This window comes from Acipenser ruthenus, chromosome 5 (genome assembly GCF_902713425.1).
Source record: "Acipenser ruthenus chromosome 5, fAciRut3.2 maternal haplotype, whole genome shotgun sequence".
NCBI lineage: Eukaryota > Metazoa > Chordata > Actinopteri > Acipenseriformes > Acipenseridae > Acipenser > Acipenser ruthenus.
This window is the reverse complement of record NC_081193.1, coordinates 37,312,286-37,326,517: the sequence shown is the minus strand read 5'-3', so window position 1 is coordinate 37,326,517 and position 14,232 is coordinate 37,312,286. Positions and strand designations below refer to the sequence as shown.

At 36.0% G+C, this 14,232-nt stretch overlaps 1 protein-coding gene across 3 annotated transcripts in view; it reads right to left on the bottom strand.

Annotated features, from left to right (window-relative positions):
- The window catches only part of LOC117402512 (monofunctional C1-tetrahydrofolate synthase, mitochondrial-like), a 114,442-nt gene extending 100,779 nt beyond the window's left edge, over positions 1 to 13,663 (bottom strand). For 2 of the 3 annotated variants that reach the window (XM_034003732.3, XM_059024123.1), the window contains exons 1-8: positions 13,328 to 13,663; positions 10,722 to 10,806; positions 10,370 to 10,420; positions 10,221 to 10,274; positions 9,252 to 9,376; positions 8,185 to 8,276; positions 2,176 to 2,312; positions 855 to 957 (exon numbers count right to left, since the gene is read on the bottom strand). In XM_034003732.3, coding sequence (XP_033859623.3) covers positions 855 to 957; positions 2,176 to 2,312; positions 8,185 to 8,276; positions 9,252 to 9,376; positions 10,221 to 10,274; positions 10,370 to 10,420; positions 10,722 to 10,806; positions 13,328 to 13,545 — 865 coding nt within the window. In that variant the 5' untranslated portion in view covers positions 13,546 to 13,663. The remainder of the gene's footprint in view (positions 1 to 854; positions 958 to 2,175; positions 2,313 to 8,184; positions 8,277 to 9,251; positions 9,377 to 10,220; positions 10,275 to 10,369; positions 10,421 to 10,721; positions 10,807 to 13,327) is intronic. The other variant, XM_059024124.1, reaches the window with a different exon arrangement.
- Positions 13,664 to 14,232: the final 569 nt, after the last annotated feature.

The following is a 14,232-nucleotide window of genomic DNA, read 5'->3' as shown; positions in this document are numbered from 1 at the left end:
GTCCAGAGCCCTAACCACTACTCCACACATAAAGTGCTTGTCTGGAATCCTTTACTTTCCTGAAATCTTTCATGTATTGGTAGCTGCTTTCCTATTTTTCCCTCAAACGTTTGCTCCTGTGCCTCCACTATAGCACCATTGCAAAGGTATGCTCCCCCAGCAGGGATACTCAAACAAAAACAAGGTCAACTATTCAGAAAGACAATTAGAAGAAGTTTGAACACAGGCATAAAATGGCTTCAAAACAGAGCCCTTGGGTTATTTCCCATCATCGTAATTTAGAAAATAGTATGTGAGCAACTATACAAAGTGTAAGTAGGTAGCTTATAAAAATAATAATGTAAGCCCTTTTTTTTATCTTCCCAGGAAACGTTACTATCCTGTTACAACCACAGTCTTACTTTCAAAAGGCATTTGCAAGAAACTAAGTGAAAACACAGAAATGTTTTTCTGGAATCTATTTAATTTAAATTTGTCTAAATCAAAAGCAAACTTGTTATTCACTGTAACCTTGGTGGGAGTCTTGGCAACATTATATATTTGGCTAAAGGCTACAATTATTTTCATTCAGAACCCCCTTGGCCATTCTATTGTGAAATGGTCCCTTTTTTTAAATGTATTTATCTTGGCTGTATAGTCCTGCATTAGTGAGTTGTGTAATAGACTCTGTTGAAGCACTGATCAATGAGAAAAATGTTTGAACTTCATGCTAAGAAAATAGAAAAAAAAAAACCAGTAAACCAAGCAAAAACAAAGTTGGATTTGAAGTTTAACATTACCTGCTGGACCACCTTAACCCCTCCAGAATCATAGTCAAGTTTATGCACTAATGGTGACTCCAACCTATCAATTACCTGACACAACAGCAGCAGCACAGTTTATGACAGTTGTTCCAGGACTCATGCAGATGGGTGGAATCTCTCCTGGTTTTCCATTGGTCAGTACTACAATATCAGCCTGGTGAATGTTAAATGCAACAGCAGAAAAATCAAGATGTAATACTCAAAGTCACAATAATATGATATGTTGGTTTCAAATGTACCTGCAACTGTGTTATATTTGTGTGTGAATTAAAAAAAAAACCTAGTTAAATCCATGATCAATCTTTCAAGTTTAGTGGGGTTTTGCACAAAACAAACTTTTGTAATGAACCCTTCAAGTAATTAATAAGTAATTTAGTATCAAAAAGTTAGACTGTGTATCCCTGTTTATTAATTTATGACAGGAAGTTATACCACTATTGCCATGACTGCAAAACAAATACATTGTTAAACTGATGCAGCATGAGCAAGACAATACAGTACTTGAGCAGACTCACGGAAGACTTGCAGAGAATGCATACAGTTTACAGAGATGGCAGTTAACAGCTTTACAATGTTCTCCTTCCTACATCAATCTGTTTCAAAGTTTATGAATGCAAGAGGTCTTCTTGCTCGTCCCAGTTGCATTTGTACAAGATCCACTCCAGAGAGCAGAGTAAGGTTTGTAGTAGAAGTGTCATATACATCTATTCTCAATATATTCCGCCTTAAAAGTTTTTCCTGTGTTACGTTCTTCGTATTGGTTCAATTTGACAAACTTCTGTATCTGTGTCAGCATAACATGAAGATCTGGAAATCTCTGTCTGCAGGAGTTCTAGGGTCCACTTTATAAAGAATGTGTATGTGAAAAAATGCACAAAAGTTACAAATTTACCAGCACAGTAATGCTTTTATGACACCTTATGTTCTGTACTGTACTCATCATCATATGTGTTGCACTTTGCTGCATCTTGTGGTATACCAAGGACATAGCATTACATTTCTCACAGGAGTAACCAAGGTATACTGACCACTAACCAGACCTAGTTTAGGCATGGAATGAATTGAATGATGCATATTAATAACAGGAGAGGCCTTTATAATAAGACATTCAATATGAATGTCATAGACATCTAGGGCCTCAAGTGGATACTGCCTTAATATGTGTGTGTATATATTATATATATATATATATATATATATATATATATATATATATATATATATATATATAATCTCCTGTAAAGTGATTCCTCAAAAGGACTGGAACACTCTGATGAAACATTTGTTAAACTTAATTGTCTGTTTATTATTATTGAAGATCTTATGATTGTGTGTTTAAAGTAAAGAATGATTAATCAAATGAAAAAAATACCTGTTTTTGCAGGTTTTGGGAGTTCCAAACACAGCTCATAGCCACCCCACCTTTCCTTTGTATTAGGCACTGCAGAGCAGCTTCAAGCGGTCCATTCTCCCCTACGATTAGAACTGTAATTCCTTCTAATGATTTATCTGTAAGGAAGTCATAGCTTGCATTATTTATTTATTTATTACAAACATGCATCTCTATCCTAAAGTATCTGTAGTGCTTTCACTTCGTTTAAAAATATGTAGCCAATAAATCACATGTCATGTGCACAGTATATATACCCTTTCATACACAGGGATAATTTAGAATGTCCAATTATTTTACCCCTGATTTTCTCCCAATTTGAAATGCCCAATTATTATTATTATTATTATTATTATTATTATTATTTCTCCTTCATTGCGGCGATTCCCCACACAGCTCAGCGACCCAAGGCACAGTGGGGGTCCTCCAATCCCATGGGCCAATCGATGTCTTTTTACACCCAGGAACTCGAGAGCGGATGTATGCAGGCTACCGGCCTCTGGAGGACAAAGACCAGCCCAGCAAATCTCCGCCCCCAAGCTCACTCGGCACCTGGCGCCTGTCAACTGTTATCCGGTAAATAACAAGAGGTCACTCACAGCCCCCTACAAAACATCCAACTGGTGAACATCAAGTTCCAACAATATGTTTGTTGCAATCAAATAATGGAACGAGAAATCTAATTGTTTTATAGTCAGCATCAGTATGCTACTGTATTATCATGATCCACTCTTGTCAAGGCACTGAGCTCGGCTGCACCTGCTGTATGCAAGTTTGTCCGTAAGTTAACATGTAAAGCCTCCACTAAGGACTTAGTTGTTACGAGTTTATAACCAAGCGCTCTCTTATTTCAGTTGCACCACACGTACTTAAGACAATACTTTATTAATTTATCACTAAGAGCGGTTGATACGAAGTCGATGAAACACAGAATTAGATCTACAAAAACCCACTGTAAAATTATACACCAATACATCACTTAAGACAAAGATTTACATAAGGAGTTTTGTTATATAGTTTTTTTTCTACTATTTAAAATGAAAGATACATTACTTGTAATGCAGTGTTAAAAGTATTAGAAGTTTATATATATATATATATATATATATATATATATAAATACACATAGTGCACTCTGTTTATAAGAATCACATCCGTCCCGGGTGTTTTGATTCTTATAAGCGGTTGATTCTTAAAAGCGGTATGATTACTGTGGTGCAGAATCAAACTTAGTATGAGAATGAGAAGCACTTGTTCCCTAGCTGCAGTGTAAAGGGTTGACCACTAGATGTCACGAGTTCCCACATGTATGCACGCCCACGAAAAATCCACAGCTGCTTTTTCTTAACAAATTAAGGATAATAGTCAATTGGTTAACTGGTTGTTAAAGTTGACACCTTGATAGAAATGGCTTAGCCGATAGCTTTGTGATGGAGGTATATAGGAGTAAGGAAGCAGAAGTAACAAAAAGAAACCAAAACTTAAGTAAGAGATCTAGTGTTCGTTCCACATGAAGTACTGTTAGTTAGTACTCCACCTGAGAGCTAGGTTTATTTTGTTTGTTTTATTAGCAGTTGTTTCGCCACCGCAGTGTAAGAAAAATAAACCAACACCAGTTTAAAACTGTAAATCAAGACTCCCTAATCATATCTTGCTTTAGTGCAGGAAATATTGGTACATTTCACTTCTAATTTGGGAAAGGGGTACAGACGAGTACACTTAAAGGACAGAAAACTTTTTTGGTGATTCAAATTCAGACCCAAATTTTTTTTCTTTTTTTTTGACGCGCACCCGAACCGCAAACCACAAAAAAGTTCACATTCCAACCCGAACCCGACCCGCAGGTCCCGCTGGTACCCGACCCGATGCAGGACTTGACCTATGGTTAAAATGGAAACCCCAGTCCCACTTGCAGCCAATTCACTTTGAATATCTTTGGCAGTCAATCTCGGATTGTTATTAACCTTCCTTCCAGACCAAGGGACCATTGTGACAGTAACACGAGTCTTGTACTTCTTGATAATAGAAACAGTAGTTGAAATTGGGATACTCAAATGCTTGGAAATCTTCTTGTATCCTTCACCAGCTTCATGACCATAAGCAATTGTCTGCCTAAGGTCTTCAGATAGCTGTTTACTTTTTCCCATATTGACTTATTGGTAATGACAGCAATCACCCTATGCCTAACCCTTTTATACTCTCTAAGTATGTTCACCTACAATCCAGCATTTTCTAGACTTTTCTAGAATTAGGTTCATTATCATACTGAAATTTCTAGCACCTTGCAGACAATAATATCATAGCATCAAAGGGTAAGAATACTTTTGAATTTGAATTTTTGGAGTTTTGCAAAAAAAAAAAAAAAAATGCTGAAATAAATAATCATAGACATCTATTTCTTCAAACTTTTTCATCATCTATAAAAGCAACATTTTTGCTACAAAAGATTTTTCTTAAAATTCTTTGTTTTTGAGAAATTTCTATAAAAGTAGGAACAGTGTCTTTCTATATTACGGTATATATATATATATATATATATATATTGTAACCGGCCGGCACTCACGGTCGTTCATTTGCCCCTTTAAAAGCAGACCCAGGACACAAGAAACGGAGTTTAAGCGCTAACGCGCTATTTGTAATACACAAATAACACAAACAAAAATAAACACCTAGCTCCGTTTTGGAGCACTAACTACACAGGTAAGTCCCTGACTAACTCGCAGGACAGCTAAGTCGTTTACCTGTCACACAAAAACCCCACACAGGTTTGACGCAGCACTTTCTGTACGACTGCTCGGAGACAGAGCACACTATCCGCCTCCTTCTACTCAGCAGCCCTGAGCAGACTGACTGCTTCTCTTTTATACCTTGCACCCAGCTCTAATTTAATAATAATCACCAGGTGCAGGGGATAATCAACATTCAAACAATTAAGCAATAAAACAAAACACAATTAAATTAAACAAATGTGCATTCCGCACATGTTTTTCTTCAGGGAGGCTTTAACCCCCTCCCTGCTGTCTTACTATATATATCTATATATCTATATATCTATATATATATATATCTATATATATATATATATATATATATATATATATATATATATATATATATCTATATATCTATATATATATATATCTATCTATATATATATATATATATATATATATATATATATATATATATATATATATATATATATAGCTCAAAGAGCCAGCTTTTTTATATATATATAACCAGATATAACCAGATTTTATTTAAATAAAGAAAGTGGTCACTGAGCTTCAAGTACATGTGTCTTGTTTTTTACTTACTTATTGAAATCGCTTCTACACACAGCAGCATTAGGCAATGGTGGTAGAGGAGGGGGTCATCTTTGTAGTCTCCGAGGTTTACGATTAAAATAAAAATAAAAATTCCCAAGCTCCTCCTAGCGTTGTCTCCCTGTCACTTCTGACAGACAAGCTGACAAGACAGCCGTGACAGACAGAAGACAGCCAATTCAAGAATATTTTGTACTGGGAATCGCAGGTATGTCATATATATACATATATATATATATACAGTGCCTTGCGAAAGTATTCGGCCCCCTTGAACTTTGCGACTTTTTGCCACATTTCAGGCTTCAAACATAAAGATATGAAACTGTAATTTTTTGTGAAGAATCAACAACAAGTGGGACACAATCATGAAGTGGAACGAAATTTATTGGATATTTCAAACTTTTTTAACAAATAAAAAACTGAAAAATTGGGCGTGCAAAATTATTCAGCCCCTTTACTTTCAGTGCAGCAAACTCTCTCCAGAAGTTCAGTGAGGATCTCTGAATGATCCAATGTTGACGTAAATGACTAATGATGATAAATAGAATCCACCTGTGTGTAATCAAGTCTCCGTATAAATGCACCTGCACTGTGATAGTCTCAGAGGTCCGTTTAAAGCGCAGAGAGCATCATGAAGAACAAGGAACACACCAGGCAGGTCCGAGATACTGTTGTGGAGAAGTTTAAAGCCGGATTTGGATACAAAAGATTTCCCAAGCTTTAAACATCCCAAGGAGCACTGTGCAAGCGATAATATTGAAATGGAAGGAGTATCAGACCACTGCAAATCTACCAAGACCTGGCCGTCCCTCTAAACTTTCAGCTCATACAAGGAGAAGACTGATCAGAGATGCAGCCAAGAGGCCCATGATCACTCTGGATGAACTGCAGAGATCTACAGCTGAGGTGGGAGACTCTGTCCATAGGACAACAATCAGTCGTATACTGCACAAATCTGGCCTTTATGGAAGAGTGGCAAGAAGAAAGCCATTTCTTAAAGATATCCATAAAAAGTGTCATTTACAGTTTGCCACAAGCCACCTGGGAGACACACCAAACATGTGGAAGAAGGTGCTCTGGTCAGATGAAACCAAAATCGAACTTTTTGGCAACAATGCAAAACGTTATGTTTGGCGTAAAAGCAACACAGCTCATCACCCTGAACACACCATCCCCACTGTCAAACATGGTGGTGGCAGCATCATGGTTTGGGCCTGCTTTTCTTCAGCAGGGACAGGGAAGATGGTTAAAATTGATGGGAAGATGGATGGCGCCAAATACAGGACCATTCTGGAAGAAAACCTGATGGAGTCTGCAAAAGACCTGAGACTGGGACGGAGATTTGTCTTCCAACAGACAATGATCCAAAACATAAAGCAAAATCTACAATGGAATGGTTCACAAATAAACATATCCAGGTGTTAGAATGGCCAAGTCAAAGTCCAGACCTGAATCCAATCGAGAATCTGTGGAAAGAACTGAAAACTGCTGTTCACAAATGCTCTCCATCCAACCTCACTGAGCTCGAGCTGTTTTGCAAGGAGGAATGGGCAAAAATTTCAGTCTCTCGATGTGCAAAACTGATAGAGACATACCCCAAGCGACTTACAGCTGTAATCGCAGCAAAAGGTGGCGCTACAAAGTATTAACTTAAGGGGGCTGAATAATTTTGCACGCCCAATTTTTCAGTTTTTTATTTGTTAAAAAAGTTTGAAATATCCAATAAATTTCGTTCCACTTCATGATTGTGTCCCACTTGTTGTTGATTCTTCACCAAAAATTACAGTTTCATATCTTTATGTTTGAAGCCTGAAATGTGGCAAAAGGTCGCAAAGTTCAAGGGGGCCGAATACTTTCGCAAGGCACTGTATATATATATATATATATATATATATATATATATATATATGGCATAAAATATTGAAATTTTAAAACAAAGTTTTAGGAAAGTTTAAATTATTAATACAACTTTAATAACGTTGATTAATGTTCTACGTCTTCAAGACATTTTCCATCCATAAAACCCTAAACTGTCTCAAATACTGTGTACCTTGTAAGGACAATAAATAAAAATATTTATTTATACATTAAAATTTAACCCTGGTAAAAAAAAATCTTATAGGAAATCCTATAGAAAATGTTATAGGAATCCTTCAAAAATTGAAGTAATTCTTATAGGATCATATAGGAACTTTAAAATTATTCCTATAAGATTTTTTTATTTATTTTAATCCTATTAAATCCTTTAAAAATAAACTTTAAAATCTAATAGGATTTAAAAGACTGTCCTATAATTATCAATGTGGTCTCGCAGGATTCGCTGAAGACGAATACTATGAACAAAATCATCTTCAAAAAGATGTTGCCATGTCATCTTGTATTTTGATTCTACAAACAGCTTACATCTCCCTAAAGGTATGCCTACATTTTCTCGTCTTACATTATAACTAGCATCGCTGGTGCAACCCGTGAAAAGTTAGTAATGTGTAAAATCAATGTTAGTAAAGACTTACGCTTTAACTACGCTAAGTAAGAACTCATGCACAGCTGGTGCAACCCAGCCCTGGGCCACAAATTGTATTCAAAACTGGGTAAGGGGCTCCGACAACAATAAGGGTTAATGCTAATGTCTAACATTACTCAAAATTTAAAACTCAGGACTTACCAAGTAGCTCAGTTACTGCTCTGGCTAAAGGAGGAACAAAGCACTCACTGACATCCCCTTGGACAAGCCTCCCCACGTTTATATCAGATACTCTGCAAGAAGAAAGGTTAGCGAAGGTTAAGCAACTGAACAACCCCTATGGTATTTCTAAGACTATTTACTTCAGTTTCAGAAATGTGATTTATAATATAATAAGAACATTCAAAGAGCTGTGTGGCACATGCATGACACAGGATATATTTGTTGTGAGGTTGGTAGATCTACATAATGAGAAGTGCAATTATACATTTCAACAACCAGATGTCATGCCGTACGTAAAGAAAAATCTCTGGTAAATAAAATCATTAAAAAAAAGAGCATTTAGCCATGACCTTTGGATTTCAAATGTACAACACAGAGCATCTAGGAATCCCATTACAGGCAGTGTGTAATATCCTGGTAAGGATGTTGGTTTGATTTTTACAACTGCTAAGGGATGATTTTGATTTAGTCAATGACGTTTGCAGTAAGAAAAGTGTGAAAAACTCTAATCTAATCTGTTGTATTTAAAATGCATGCATCCCCCTCTCCCCCCCACCCCCAAAAGTTAAAAAGTGAAAAATCTTAATTTTAAGCACAATGAAAGTGGGCCAGAATTAAAATGTATGAAGTTAGTAAGAGGTACAGAAATAAATTTTAAAAGCATTGGTTAGAACTTTAAAAATAATATGTATATGAACTTTATAATAGCTGCCACTAGCAATTCTAACACTAAGAAAAGTGGCCCACTTTGATGCTGATAAACTTTGCTACAATAAAATGCATATAATAACCAACATTATAGTAATAGCCTCTTACAAGAAACGTACAGTAAATGCAAAATATCATTACATATTTCTTCAAGTCTTCAATCAGAGACCATACATGTAAAACTAGGTCACCAAAACAATGCCAATTTATGTTTAAAAACAAGTATTTAAGATATAATATATATTTGAGGAAAATGCTAGCTTAAGAGACAAAAAAAAGAAAAAAAAAAGATGTTTCCCACCAAAGTGAGCAACTACGGCTAGAAGCCCACAGCTCACCCATCTACATCCTTCTCCATTTTGACAGTGTTCAGTACTTTGCATGTTTGTGTAGCTTCCGGAAGATGCAGAACAAGTCCATGGACTTTAGAATCTTCATTTAATTTCAGGATCTCATCCACAACCTGGAGAGATGAAATAACCGAGTTAGTAATGTAACATTTTCCTTAATAGCTGTAGAAAGTTCCAGACAACGTTTTAAATCTATAAGTACAACAAATAGCGAAAGCACAAACAAAAAAATGTAATGGCTATGCAACAACGTCATTGCCCCTTTAAGAAACACCACTGTGAAGAACTCCTGTTAAAGATGTTGAAGTCTTTTTTTACAAGCTGAGTGTGCGCCATCTGCTGTTATCTAGCACTTCAGCTTGAACAGTCTGTGAAAGGTCAGTGCTCATACAGAGCAGCTGTTGTGAGTGGATGAACTCATTGAACCACAAGAACTCCAGTAAAGCAGCCCTGCTGTGCCTCCAGGCAAACAAGAAATGCCAACCTAGGCATTTCAGAACTGACTACAATGTACACTTGCTTCAAGTAATTCAGTACACAAATTGCATAAGTAGTTATAAGGCATATTTCTAAATGATTACGTCCAGTCTTTAACTGCAATATTTTTAATGGAGACAAACACCTGCAAAAATAAATACATAAATAAATAATTTAACTTAAGCTCTCTTAAAAAGGGCAGGTTTTTATGGATAAGAAATATTAGAGTAACAGTGTAACACAAGACTTGAAAGAAGTTATGTTGTGGCAACATAAACGGGCTTTACTTTAGTCAGAGTGAAAATAACAATAAAGAAAATATACAAAAGTATAAACAGCAAAACAAAAAGGTCTTGTAAGAATGTAATCCACAAGGTACGGAAATGGGTTTTCAAAATCACTTAAATAAAATATTTATACTGGGTATTTGGTGCTCCAGTTTGTTAAATTAATAAATAAAAATATAAATAAAAAGGATACCTCATCTTCACTGCATTCCCTGGGCAGGCAGATATGGATGATATTTAATCCAATCTGTAAGAAATGGATTTCTTTGTAAAATCAGCACACTGTAAATGGGAGTGCCTGAGTGAAACAATAAAATGCTGAAATGGAAAGTTAAGACTAACCTCAGCAGCAATCTTCTTGTTCATTTCCAACACTTGATCATCCTCACCTGCCTAAAGGTTAGTAAAGAGCAAGTAAGGTTTGAATAAAAAACAGATATCAAACAGTGCCAGTTCAGTTCACACCACCTCTTCAAATATACTGCTGGGAATCCAAAAACTAGCCAAATCCTTCACAACTTTAGTCATATTTGAAAGTAATTCTAGATGTTACTGAGAGCATCAGAACCTTGAGATATATGGAGGAACCTTTCCACCCATCTGTCCTTGCAAATGTCACTCTTACATTTTAACAATGTTAACAGTGGGACTCAACATTTTACATCACTTGTTTGCCAGACGGTAGATTCCTTACCTGTATAATAGCAAGAACTGGGTTGAAAGCAGGTCTGCTTTTCTGTAATGCAGCAATCTCTTTTTTTGACTTTTGGATAGATTCCCTACAAGCAAACAAACACACAACAATAATAGGTAGTCAGGCCTTATATTTTAGATTTTTGTAACTTTAATTTTATATAAAAATGTAATCCATTAGTTAAAGTCTGTTTACTACAGAACGTATAGCTCAGCCTTGTGTGCAGTCAGTTTAATCAGAAATATCTTGGTCAACCTTTTATTCACTGTGGGCCACAAAGGCATCCTCCAGTTACATCAACATCATTAGCAATAGCATTTTGTGCTAGTAATAATATCAAGGCTCTCGGGAACGCAGGTAACTATTATTTAGAACAAATATTGATTTGGACCAATCACAGTACATAAAATAGTACATGTTCTAAATAAATGTAAATGAACTACACATTTTCTACAGTGGGGCGGATCATTTTGCAGTAGTACCTACGTAGGGGCTGGTCATTTTACAGTCATGCAGCGTAATTACAAGAGTAGCCAATCACCTTCAGGATAACATCTTTTTAATTTCAGACAGGAAACACGCTTTAAAAAAATCAAGAATAAGGAAAAATCTCTTCTACAGTGCAAACAAATTTGCCGAGAGCTGCCGACTTCTTGAGACAGACAATATTGATCATGACACGGTTCAGTTTGTATTAACAAGGTACACAATATATTATATTATGTTTTCTAATTACATTTTATTTCAGTTTTACACTAAAATATTGAGTTACCATAGCGAATATTAGATTCAATGTCAGATCTTTTAACACTTGTTTAAAATGACATATTAGTTACAGTGGGGTTACCACTGAATTAAAGTGATTTCTAAGGCTATGATACCGCCGGCTGATGCTCGTCTCGGAGGATCCATGTCTGTCCATCTTTCACTAGACTTTACCCAAAGCCAAGTCCATATATCACTACAAATTGGGTGGGAATGGCAGATGTAAGGTGACTTTTAATTGGATAATTTATTACACTTACTATTTTTTTTTAATTCATTGGTTCTCATTTCATTTTCAGTGATCTGACTGACCAAATTAGTATGTGTAATAATTAGAATTACAACACATACTAAAGTCAAATTAGAAAGTGTACTAAATATGTGAAACATGTACTGGATGGCCTTCCATAGTAACCACGTCCTTTAGGCACGCATGGTTTGTCGGGACTCTAGGTTTGCAGTTGTCTGCGTCTCTGGGATGCACGTCTGTCCATCTGACATGGGCAGCCCCAGCACAAATTATTATTATTATTATTTAATTTATTTCTTTTAAATCATGCAGGTACACAGCTATACATATATATACCTATACATCTGAATACCAATCAATGGTATTTACCTTGTGCACTGATTCAAAAGCAAAGTGAATTTTCCTTATTCCTTTTATTATTGTTATATCAAATGCATAAAAGGAAGGTAAATAAATTGCAGCTAAAATAGGAGTGCTTTTAGTTTTATCACGACAGGTTCTCTATTAAATCATTGATTGGTAATATTGTAATTAGCAAGAAGTTGTATTCCATTTAATTAATACCTACCTTACACGTTACAGGGCATCACTCTGTAAACCCTGCACAGCCCCAATCATGTCTGCTCTGCATGAACCCCAATATAGTCATGATTGTTTTTCAAAAGTATTTAATTTTAACCTAATTAATGACTTATCAATTATGCTGTTTGCCTGTAGTGTCAGGGTGAAGAAATTTTAAAAGGGTCCCCTTTCATGAATTTTTGTATCCCTGTGCAAGAGGTTAAAAATTAAAGGAAGACACCATTTCCTGGTAAGGGCTCACTTATCTGTAAAAGCAGAATTTTAAAAATAATTTTTAATTAAGGAATCAATCTTCTAAACTTAGAAAAAATGTAATGGCTCAAACTGCAATGCAATAGGAGTATTTTTCCTGTAACTATTTAGTCACAAATCTGATGAATGCTACCAATGTACCACAAACAAGCAGTGGAGACCAGACACAAACAGACCTGGTATGAATACTGGGAACTGTACCAGAACCCTGTCATTGCCCTGGGATCCAGTCGTCTGTACCTCAAATTACTTGGAAGGGTTTTTTTTTGATGTTTTTGACCACGCAAAATACGAAATATATAATTTCGACATATTGGAAAATATGATTTCCATATACCTCACAGATATTTTATTTTAAGAATCAAATGAAAACGTCTCCGCTTTTCCTCCTCGACGTGCTCAACCCATACAGACAATAAACAAAGTTGCATCAGCACTCACCTAGTCCACATGTGGAGACTTGGGCGACTGGCAACCTTATTCTCTTAACAATAATTTGTCAGAGCGTAGTGGTTAAAGTTTTATCCTTTAATAAACTACAAACAATGTACCGGTATCGAGGGAAAAAAAATAGTCAGTTTCCAACAGTATTCAAGAACTGCAGTTTTACTGATACACTGCATTTATTTACTCTTGCCAAGGTGGGAATTAATACATTTTGACCAAGTTTATAATACCAGCCCCATATAAATACAGCACAACAGTCAACGCATACAATGTAAACCCTTTTCGTTTACACTATTTTTAATTTGTATACCTTATAGCGACTTCTGTCCCGGGACTCCCGGTTCTGTTCGGGTGTTTGCCCACCCGGATTCTGCTGCTACTTCCATGCCTAATATTAGAGGTCCAATTGCAGCTACCGAGCGGCACCGGCTCTCTGTCACACCCCAGAATTCTTACTCCAAATCTGGACCTGCTAACAGAACGGGTCGGGAAACTCCGGCAGACCCCACGAATCACAGACAACCTCATGTTGGTTAGTAAAGAAGTAAAAAGGATGAAGAGAAAAGAAAAACAACGTCTAGTGAATTAGTAAGACAGACGCTGCACAGGAACGCGCACGCAGAATGTTATTTTAATGTCATGGTACACTGGTGTCTTCAAAACCAAAAGCTTCAAACCTACGATGTCAAGGCAAGTTTATCGCTAAACTCACGCTCGGATTTTATTATAATATATCTGTAAAGTATATAAAAACGATTAAAAATGTATTTTTAAACAAGAATACTAGTAGTTGATATTATTATTAATGAAAAATACGTGGACTAGTAGACACCAGTTTATTATTCTGTACATTTAACAGTTGTGCTTCGTTGTTCTCTGTAGTATACCGTATATAATAATAACAATGAACATGATAAAATTACTTGTCTATACTAGTATACACACATTGTGGTGTTTATTTTTTATTAGTAGCCTAGTCGGACAGTTTCCTACAAACCGACATGTCTTGCCATTTACAGACCTGCAATAATAATAGCTCCGTGAAGTTGGCCCCCCTACAAACAGCACAAACGATGAGTCATATATCATTCGTGCTACGTTTGTGCCGGTTTGTGCCGTTGAAACAAACGTTTGTGCTGCTATAGTTTTTAAGATATGAACGATTCTTTTTTTTTTAGGGCAGTGACGTCACTCAGCCCCCCTATAATGTCGGAA